The sequence below is a fragment of the Egretta garzetta genome, unplaced genomic scaffold (genome assembly GCF_000687185.1).
Source record: "Egretta garzetta isolate BGI_Z169 unplaced genomic scaffold, ASM68718v1 scaffold246, whole genome shotgun sequence".
NCBI classification, from domain to species: Eukaryota; Metazoa; Chordata; class Aves; order Pelecaniformes; family Ardeidae; genus Egretta; species Egretta garzetta.
The window spans coordinates 69665-80239 of NW_009259976.1; the positions used below are offsets into that span (position 1 = coordinate 69665).

At 45.0% G+C, this 10575-nt stretch overlaps 1 protein-coding gene across 1 annotated transcript in view; it reads right to left on the reverse strand.

The window, feature by feature from the left end:
• The window catches only part of SLC22A23 (solute carrier family 22 member 23), a 96222-nt gene that overhangs the window by 22260 nt on the left and 63387 nt on the right, over nt 1-10575 (reverse strand). The window contains exons 4-5 of the mRNA XM_009640387.2: nt 6910-6911; nt 4737-4864 (exon numbers count right to left, since the gene is read on the reverse strand). Of these exons, the coding sequence (XP_009638682.1) occupies nt 4737-4864; nt 6910-6911 (130 nt within the window). The remainder of the gene's footprint in view (nt 1-4736; nt 4865-6909; nt 6912-10575) is intronic.

Genomic DNA, 10575 nt, shown 5'->3' on the forward strand with positions numbered 1-10575 from the left:
CATAAGGCTTTTTCACCCTTCCCTCTGCTATCTACCCGATGAAAAAGAAGCATGCAAGTACATAGATCCAAGCCTCATGCTTAGGAAAAAAAATAATATAGAAAAACAAAACAGGAAACTAGCTTATGCATAAAAGAAAAGTCATGGCAGAGTGTTGCTCAGTAGCAATAAAGGTGAACAATAATTTTTTTTTTTTCATTAAAAGGGAAGCCCCTGAAAACCACAGCTTTCCTACCTGCACAAGAGTACTCATCACCACTCCACCCCTTCTTCCTCTCCACAACGTGTCCTGCATGCTAAAGTATTTGTGTCTACGTGGACACTTGATCTTTGCTGGCCACTTTTGTAATCACATCAGTATTATTTCTCTAAGCTTAGAAAGGAACCTTGGAAAGGAGCATTCCAGTTTTCATCTAGAGATGAGCAAAAAGGGGGTTTTGTTATTCAGCCTGGTCATTTTTCTGTTAAGGAACATCTGAAATGTCACCCACCAAAGGCGGGGAGAAAGAGAACCGCACAAGGGTGGGTTTCCATGGAAGCATCAAGCCTGACGCTCAGGTAATTGCTGATGCGGCTTTTCAGGTGGTGCATTCCCCAGCACACCCAAGCACACCAGCAGGGCCAGGTGCTGGCGCAGAGGAGATCAGCTTGCGGCAGTCGATCCGCTCCAGCTAACGAAGAGACCCTTTGCCCCACAGGAGGGAAAAACATGTGCCCTACCAAAATAACGAAAGCCGTCTCATGTACAACATGCCTTTAAAAGATGTGAGGACGGTTGGTGCTTTGGGATTTCCAATCCCCCTAAACACTCTTTTCTCCTGTTCTTTGAACAGATCTCCGGGCATCCTTAGCGTTTATTTCACTCAGGTCAAAACGACTGTCCTGCAGCTGCACCGAACTGAATGTTTGTTCCTTGTTGCACATGGGAACAAGGGAAGAGATGGGCAAGTTTTTTGACAATCTGGCAGTGGAAAAACCTGTACTGAATTCACATTATCAAAAGATTTCATTTGCATGTGATTGAAGCTGAGATTTTTGGATAATGTTTCGAAACAATTGTCAACAAAACTCACCAAGCCTGTTTTACAAATGACATTTCAATATGCGCTTGGATAAAAATCCAGTCCTTGATGCAAAAATGGATTTAAACTTTTATTTCTAAAAGAGGGCAAAGTTTGGGCCACCTGGTGAAATTTTGAGACTCAAAACATTAGGGATGATTTAACCAGGTCTAATTAGCACACCTAGATTTCTTAAGCATTAAAAAAGAAAATACGACCACATAAAACCAAAAACCTCTTCATGAAGGCAAATTATTCCTGCCAAAAATCACAAGGTGAACCAATCACTCAAAAATAAAGCTACTTAAAGCTGTCAAGGGGGAAGCTCTCCTTTGGTTTTGCAAACAACAACAGGCACTATGTCACACCCCTGGGGCAGGTTACTGAGAAGATAAGGGCAATGCTAATTTACAACGCTCTGGACTCCTATCAACATCCCTCGTCTCACTTTGATTTGTTTGCCATGCATACTCTCTTGCTGGCTAAGCATTGCCCATCAGCTGCCCATACCGATTTTCTCCAGACAGGGGTTGTTACTGCAACTGCTGGACCTTTCAATTCAGCTGGACCAGTGTCCAGACATTTCGCTGTTCTCTTTAGAGACTCCCCCAGAAGAGCACTGGCAAACTGCACCCACCCTACGGATTGATTCGAAAACAGCAGATAAATTGTGCTTCCTTTTTTCCCCACCCGACACGCGGGCCACCTCCTTGCAGAGCAAACAGGACTTACAAGAAGGTTAGTGGAGCTTTCCACTATGGGCAGCGTAGCCAAACGGAGGAGTAAAAGCTTTCAGCAGTCAACGGGAACGGTGTGATTCTTCAGAAAGGAAAATCTGCCTGTTCATTGCTTGGACAGCAATTCAAAATTGCATTTTCTTCCATCCCAGAAATACTTCACCCACTTGAACGCTACTTCTTTTTATTATGGAACTCGTATCAGCTGCTAAAATGGGCACGTATGAAACTACCGAAACTCCTGTAATGATCTGTTATATAGGATACACTAATCTGTCTGGTATGTATGAGTAAAATTACATTGGGGTTTCCAGCTGGAAGGGACTGCAAGCGAGCAGTTTATCATTTAAATGTACTGGGAGTAATTCAATCACAGGAGGCTGTTATGACAGTGCAGCGAGGAATAATAACCAGCAACACAATAGCCCCTACCTAGAGCAAAATGTTTTCCAGCCCTTTCAGATGGAAAACAAAGAATAAAACAAATCACAAACAAAAACCCCTCCGCACAGACAGGAAAGCTCAACAATGAAGTCAAAGAGAAATGGGGGATATCTGCATCAGGCTCAATGGCATCCTTCCTCCCAGACAAGAACCAGCTTTTTACCCATTCCCTGCTACAGCAGCTACAGGTATGCGATGATTATAACACACAGAAGCAGAGAAATGCTTTCTGCTGCTTAGGGACCCCCTGGGTGACACATGGCCTGCAGTTTGATCACATTCTTCATTCGGGATTTCTATTTTTCTCCTGTCCTCACTCGGACCGTCAACACTCCCATGCACCCAGAATGAGAGGGAAGTTCCTTCCCTCCAAAATTTTTAGTTAAAGCTCGCTTCATCCTTTTGATACTGCTCCTCTCTTACGCTCCCTACAGAAATGCAGCATCCCTCTCGAGCTGGGTCAGCAAAGCCTTAAGATGTGGGGCTGCAGAGAGAGTTTAAAGAGCAGCAGTGAGGGAAGAAATAATAAAAGCACCCAACAATATCCCAAACAAATCCAGCACCGGGAAGGAGGCAGAAATGACCATGTTCTGTATCACCTAAAGTTTGCACAGGGTAACGTACTGACAACTGCTATATCTACATGTATTTGCAGGCAGAGAATCCATAGCTTCAAGATACGTAATAATGTTCTGTTTTCCACATGAAAGGGAGTCTCTCCTTAAACAGGAGTGTACCCCTGCTATGAAACTGCTGGAAAAAGTAATCAGTCACAAATAATAGTCATAAAACCATTTTGATACTTAGCATTCCTCCATGGACAATGTCATTATACATGGCTTAAATAAATCCCGCTAGCACACAGTTGCATCTTTATCATCATTTTCCTTAAAGGAAACTCAGGTGATTTATTTTTTCTTTCCCCTAAAATACATTTTAATTCATCTGCAAATTCAAAAAGCTGACTAGCAGAGAAAAGACAAATTTAGAGCTGGTTGGGGAACTCCAAGTCCAATTGTAAGACATTTTGTTGCCTCAGAAATAGGTTTTCTCCAAGATCCATTGTTTACTCTGGGGAAGATCTGCAAAAAGGAGGGGGGGTGTGTGTGTGGAGATCATCAGGTTAATGGCTGCTCACATACTCCCCAGCTTTTCAGAACTTTACCAGAAAAATGGCATTTACATTGCAAAACCATTTTGTGTGCAATGCAGATCCAGGACCTGTAATCCCAGACACCTAATTCACGTGCAAACCAGCTAATTAACGCCAGTCTGCCAACTGCACCAGAAATCACAGCAGTGACCTGGGCATGAATAGCACAGACCCAAACCGGGCTTTTTTACCCCTCACTGATCAAGACTGCTTTATTCGTTAGGCGCTGACGTTAACGGTGACATTGTTCTATTCTGGATGAAGTCTGTTCCAGAGCTGACTGATGCCTTTAGCACTGACTGACTGAAGCCACAGTTACCCCAGAGACCTTCTGCAGTGAGTACCGGCCAAGTGCAAGAAGCATCACCCCAACCAGTGGGCAGAGCTACCGGTTGAGGTCTCCCCGCAGCCCCCTGGGGTCAGAGTAGGTAGGGTTTGAAAAAGTAGAGGGGAAGAAAAAACCAAACCAAAACAAACATTTCCACTGTTTTCTGATTAGTGGGCAGTCTGACATAGATTGCAAGTGACAGTGCAAAATGGGTGTTCATGGGCACCGTCAAGCCTGTGAGAAGGAAGAGGGGAGCCTGAACCAAATCTGACAGGTGGAACCAGTGAGATGAAGACCCAGAAACTCTTTGCCTTTGCTGTAATTAGAGCCACACACAGAGAGTCTCTTCTGCAAAGCACCCTGTGAGACAGGAGCAATTTCAGTGACAATCCTGGCGATAAGAGTTGTCAGCTCTTTCTAAAAGCATCGGTAAACCAAGGAACCGATAATTCAGACTCTCAACCAAAACCTGCACCCTACCGCTGCCGCTTGCAGCCCCTCCACCCCCCAGAACAGCATCTTTCAGATGATGCAGGAGAGGAAAGCAAAGCGGCTCTTGGAGCAAGGTGTTAAACTGTAACATGGTTTAGGTCTGCCACAGGGCTGGTGCTTTAGCATTTGGGGTTTGAGTGCTGCTGCTTCTCCAAACCAACAAACCAAGTGTTGCGTGACGGGCAGGATCCCAGGCAGCAGCTTCCTGAGAACAGTTTCCAGAGGCACACAGGGCTGAAGGTGCACCCTGTAGCCATGGTAAAACTCTTCAAGATATGTCTCTAAAGACATATGGCCCTGCAAGATGAGACTATAAATACTAGAACTGTTCAACAGGCTGAGTAATTTTAAACACAGTGCTGCAGTTTGGAATGGTTTGTCAAGAAAAGCAAAATGAATGAATGAATGAATGGGATGATTTTCCAGGCAGTAAATAGATAATTTAATTCTGGGCAGCAATGCCACATGCAGCCTTTAGAGAAGAGCGGAGGGATTTGCGGTTGTCTGTCTGTCCTACTCACCAGGCACCACTCCTTTGATGTCACTTTCCGTATTCATCCTGTTCTTGCGCGTGAACTGAAGGATCAGTTCCTTGGATGCCTCAAACTGTTGTGTAGCCATCAGCCACCGAAGAGACTCTGGGAAAATACTTTAAAGATGGAAAACAGGTTAGTGGCTCTTCCAAGCTTCTGTCAGAGGAAGAACTGATAGCGTTTAGCCGCTCATTTAACCATTAATGAGCTACATAATTATTTTCCAAAAGCAGAATTACTTATGAAACAAACAAGAGGGAAAACAGATTCAGAATGTCCAAGTTAATGACATTTTCTTTTACACTGATTCACAAATAATACAGGAACCATCCTATCACCTAGAAATAGGACCTATTAGAATTTTATAATGTATTAGAGGTGTTCTGCCCGTTAATACAATTTTGAAAGAACTGAGAGGAGGAGGCAGCACTGTCTGCAACAGACATTTGCTGCCAAGCAGGGAATGAATGAGGTGTGCAGTTAACACATGGTAATTCAGACCAAAGAAGGCAAATAGCTGACAGAAGTGATTTGGGTTGTAAAGATGGAGAGAGGAAAGACAAAAATTACTTTTTAGGATTATAATGGAACAGATTTTTTAAATTTTTAAACAAGTAAAAAATCATCTTCCACATATGCAGACTTTAAGCCATTCTTTTAGGTCAGTATTGTGCATGCTCCAGACAACATTTGGTTGTTGCTCTAAGTTTCCCCAAGTAAAGAAAATATTATGTTTGTTGAGTTGCCTTAAAAATATACACATGCACGCAGAATTACAAAATAAAAAAGTTTGTTTTCCATCCGGTTGTTCCCTTCAAGTGCTGATATTCACCCAAGTCATTAGCTTAACCGATCATTCGTTTAAGGAGCTTATCCTCCCCCTCTACTCTGTCCTGGTGACACCTCACCTGGAGTACTGTGTCCAGTTCTGGGCTCCCCAGTTCAAGAAAGATGAGGAACTCCTAGAGAGAGTCCAGAGGAGGGCAACATTAGGGGACTGGAGCATCTCTCCTATGAGGAAAGGCTGAGAGAGTTGGGCTTGTTTAGCGTGAAGAAGAGAAGACTGAGAGGGGAATCTCATCAATACATACAAATATCTTAGGGGTGGATGTCACGAGGACGGAGCCAGACTCTTTGCAGTGATGTCCAGCAACAGGACAAGGGGCAATGGGCACAAACTGAAACATAAGAGGTTTCAGTTGAATATGAGGAAGGACTTCTTTACTCTGAGGGTGACAGAGCCCTGGAACAGGCTGCCCAGGGGGGTTGTGGAGTCTCCTTCTCTGGAGATATTCAAAGCCCTCCTAGATGAAGTCCTGTGCAACATGCTCTAGGTGAGCCTGCTTTAGCAGGGGGGTTGGACTAGATGATCTCCTGAGGCCCATTCCAACGCTTGCCATTCTGTGATTCTTCCTTTTTTTTTTTCAGATGAGCTTACTTTCATACAAAACCAAAAGAATTATGTAGATCTAAGAACAAACAAAACCTCCCATACTTCTATAGAGATGAAAATGTTCAGATCTGACTCCAAGCATATTTTTCTTTCTTGTTTAGGCCTCATTTTCACTAATCTTCCAAAAGACCTTTCCAAGAACAAATTTAGCAACTACTTTTAACTTCAAATGTATAATAAGCCTCAAATTTTCTTCACAAAGAACTGATTTTTGCTGTTGATGCTGCCTCAGTTCTTATACTTCTAAGCAGTGGACCAGGCAATCACACCATTACGATGCTATCTTTTAAGGCTGATGCAATTTGGAAGACAGCTTAGTGAAACCACCATCCTAGATGGAGAAAGTTGTAGGTTGGTTGGTTTTTTTTTTTTTTTACAAGAAGAAAAAAGGAGAGAAGGCAGGCAGACTGCAATCCAAATGATATCAGGCAATAAAAATATATAACAGCCATGATGACAGCTATTCAGCTTGACAGCTTATTTACTACCACTAGTGCTGCACGGATGCTTTGGCATATCCTTCTGCAGAAAGTCCTGTACTGCAAATGCATGTTTTGAAAAATTAAGAATTCTCTGAATCCAACATCTCCTCATGCTTGGCTCTGGAGAGGGGACAGCCTCAGCCACTGGCCTAAAGGCTGCGCTTTTTGAACAATCTGCTTACAAGGTTACAGGTCCCAAACGACAAGCCCTACAGGGAGCACCCACTCCTAGGGAAGGAAGAGAGCCACGGGGACAGGCATCACGCGGACAAATGCTGTCTCTGCCTCCCAGCTCCTACAAGTTTCTCAAACTGGAAGCACTGATGCCTCCTGTCTTTCAGCTGCTCCATTACTCCATGTGAGCAGTGGGAGGTTCATTTAAGGATCTTTAAAAACTCCTGGGCTGCTTTGAGCCCAGGTTATCAGGCACAGCAAGGGGAAGCACTGGCCATCCCATCCCTGTGGAAGTGTCCAAGCTCACTTGTGGAGCTGCTGCCAAGGATCATTTGTACGCAACTACTGGTGCGCCTTCTGTTGCCAAAGCAAGCACCATCACAAACTCAAAAGCCAAAAAACCAAACCAAAACAAAACCACAACCCCCTCCCCCCCCAAAAAAGACACCTCCCTGGTGCCTGTGGACTTCTGCACAGAAATTTGGTCACAACCTCTTTCTTCATCACCTGGCATTATATATATTTTATATATATATATAAATGAAACTGAGACAGCTTTCTGCTGAGGGTGGACAGTCCCCCATGTGACCAGGCTGAGCTGACTGCAGACACCTGGTTGACAGTCTTCTACCTCCTCCATCAGCAAGGAAAGGACCAGCCTTTTGCAGCTGAAGAAAAGAACAGGGGGTGGGCAGGTAGGGGGAAACGTTCATCTCCTGTTACATGGCTGCTGCTTGAGAGAGGAGAGGGGGAAGAGTGGGAGGGACACTAGGAAAAAAGGTCTTAAGCCTTAGAAATCCTAAGAGCAGAGAAGAATCCTTGACAGACAGAAAAAGGCCAGGCAGGTACTGTGCATAGCTGGAAGGAGAACCATGATCCTGTCCAGATGCAGAGCAAACCCATGCAAAGGGTATAGTGTGTCAAATAGGGGTCTGCCGCAGGGCAACAAGCCCGGTTATTAAAACTTTGTGTCTTGGTGAGGGTAAATCCTATCTAACAGCACCAGAAAACAACAGCCCACCCCTTCCCAGTTCTTCAGGTTTGGTTAGAGTGAAGCAGGAGTTCATTTCAGATTACTGAATACCTTTGCTGGGCTTCATGGCATGGTCCTGTCTGGAGCTTCCTGAATCCAAGGCAGAGGAAATAATGCCTCTCTATAACTGGAGATCCCCTTCCCTCACAGCTCTAACACACATACACACTTCGAAAGGAGCCTACCTTCTGTTAACTTATTTTTATACGCTTGTCACCAACGCCTGTGCTCACACCAGTTTACGCGGGTGCCTCTCTGCCCTTCCAGAACGACCTGAGAGCTCAGCAAAGGCATCTGCTCGATTTGCAGGTGTCCCAGCCCACCAGCCCATCCCTTCCAGACAAATCTGCTGCTTCCCCTTTTCCCCTAATCCACACCCAGCTTCCTGCTCCGCTCAGCCACCCATTTCCCAGGGACGGTATAGCCTGCCATGTGCAGGCCATGAGCAGGGCAAATCTATAGGTGGGAGAGGGTTAAGCCCCAGCACGGAGGGGCAACCAGCTCTCTCACAGCAGGAGATGGACGTAAAGAGAGCAAGGAGGGAGGAGGAGGCAGCGCAGGGGCTATCACAGCATCTGTTATTGAACTCACTGCTGGGTACATGATGGGGAATTAACAAGCAGCGTACTTTTCCAGCTCTTCTTTGATTACAAATCAGTTTGATTTCTTCCTTCATTTGTAACATATGCTGAGGGTCCACACTCCATTCCCCAACACAAGGCTGGGGGAAGAGGGGAGGAAAGGAAAAGAGGTAATAAAACGGTAGCACTTTCCAGAGAATATGCAACAGATGGAAGAGAAAAGCCTAAGAGAAAAGTGCATACTGTACCGACAGTATAATTAAACTGGCATCCTAAGCAGAGTCCATTTCTGCAAATGCAAAAACCTCAGGCAATGTGAATCCTGTTACTTGGGCTGTTACCACTATTTATCAAGCTGTGGTATCACACCTTATATAAGGGGGATCTATTTGCGTGGTCTGCCTGTCCTGCCCAGCCCAAAAAGCCACAAAGCTCCTGGATATCAGGAAATTAATGCTAGCATTTCCTATTGCTTTCAATGTCACCCAGGGACAACCTCTCAACAGGGACGTACGAGACCCTGACTCAGACGCCTGGAAAATGTGCTACCTCCAGCAGACTGCCGAGGGGTGAGTGCTGTCCCTGCCACCTATCACGTTCACGTGGTGTCTTCATGCTATTGTACTGTCCTTTTGGACACCAGTATCTGTACACATTATGTTTGATATTGGGTTGTATCCAGTGGTGGATATAATGCTTTCCAGCTGGTGGGCATCCCAATAGGAGGTTTTGGAGTAGACCTGCACGTGTCTGTGTTTGCGTGTGTAGAACATGTGGGAGGTTTGGGAGAACAGTATCATACATTAACAAGAACACCCTAGCTTATTCATCATCCAGATTAACACCAACAAGATGAGACTGTTTAAATGCACGTTGGAAAATGGGGTGGAGGGGAAGCTGTTATCTTGTAAAGGACTTGTAACTTTTCCCAGTGTGCTGTGTTTTGTCCTCAGCCCAAGCTGTGGTATGTCTACCTTGGGGAAAAAGCAAAGAAATGCCCACTGAGGGTTACTGCCATGAAAGCAGGAGAGCTCTGTAAGGCCTTCACGCATTAATAGAACAATATATAACTGTTAAAAATTGCTACACACTGTAAGAAGTTTTTACATGCTGCAACTTGTCAGGCATTACAGCTGGCGGCTTGGCCCCCCACGGTACATCAGTGATTTGGTCCTACACAGTGTGGTGGCATTTTTTTTCCTCCTTTTTTTCAGCATACAGCAACTAAGTATTTTAATCTTGCTAGTGTTATCCTTAAAACAAATGATCTCGAGTGTTCTTACTGTTATGGTTTTGTACAATACTGCTGTCGTACGCCTCTGTTGTGTTATGCCGCCACTGCGTGTCACTATTAAGACAGAACAACAAAGAAAGATTTTTTGGGAGATTTATAGTCCTGGTGGGGATGGACTCAGCACCGCTCCCAAGGCGAGAGCCCTCTCAGGACAGCTGTACCAACGCTGTAGTGCAGGCGGAGAGGAATGGGAACAGCCAGGAGGGGAGGATTCCTTGTGGGAACAATCCTGAGCCACTGCCCAGTGCAGACCGGCCACACGGGCTTCGGTAGAGCGTGCCCCAATTTGGGCAAAATTGAGCAGGCAGTCTAGTTCAGGGCTGGCTACCCCCCACACATGAGACATCCAAGTGCGCTTCTTCAAGAGCTGACACATGTTATTTTTAACCTAGCTCGGCTAACCCAGGCCAAAGAAACCAACAGTGATAGCAGAGAACCACAATACAGGTTTTAAGGGACAACAGCTGAGATGCATCCTCTCAAGAACTGTTTTCATCTTCAAAGGGGAAGTAACAGCCAGAATAACAGCAAAGTACAACTTGCTGCTCAATGGAAGAGGACCATCTCCCGAGCTCCCACCATGTCACAGCACGTAACCTGTGTGCCTGCTACAGTAAATTGTGAAGATATTATTTCTTATTTCAAAGTCAATTCTTTGCAAAAGGTGAATGTAACAACAAAGGGAAAGGCTCATATGTACTGTGTAGCACATACACTTCCAGGCAGCGAAGCGCCTCCCAAGTCCAACATTAGGAGCTCGTGTTGTCTTTGCCCCGACAGGAGGAAGAAATACTTACACCCAGTAAAGCA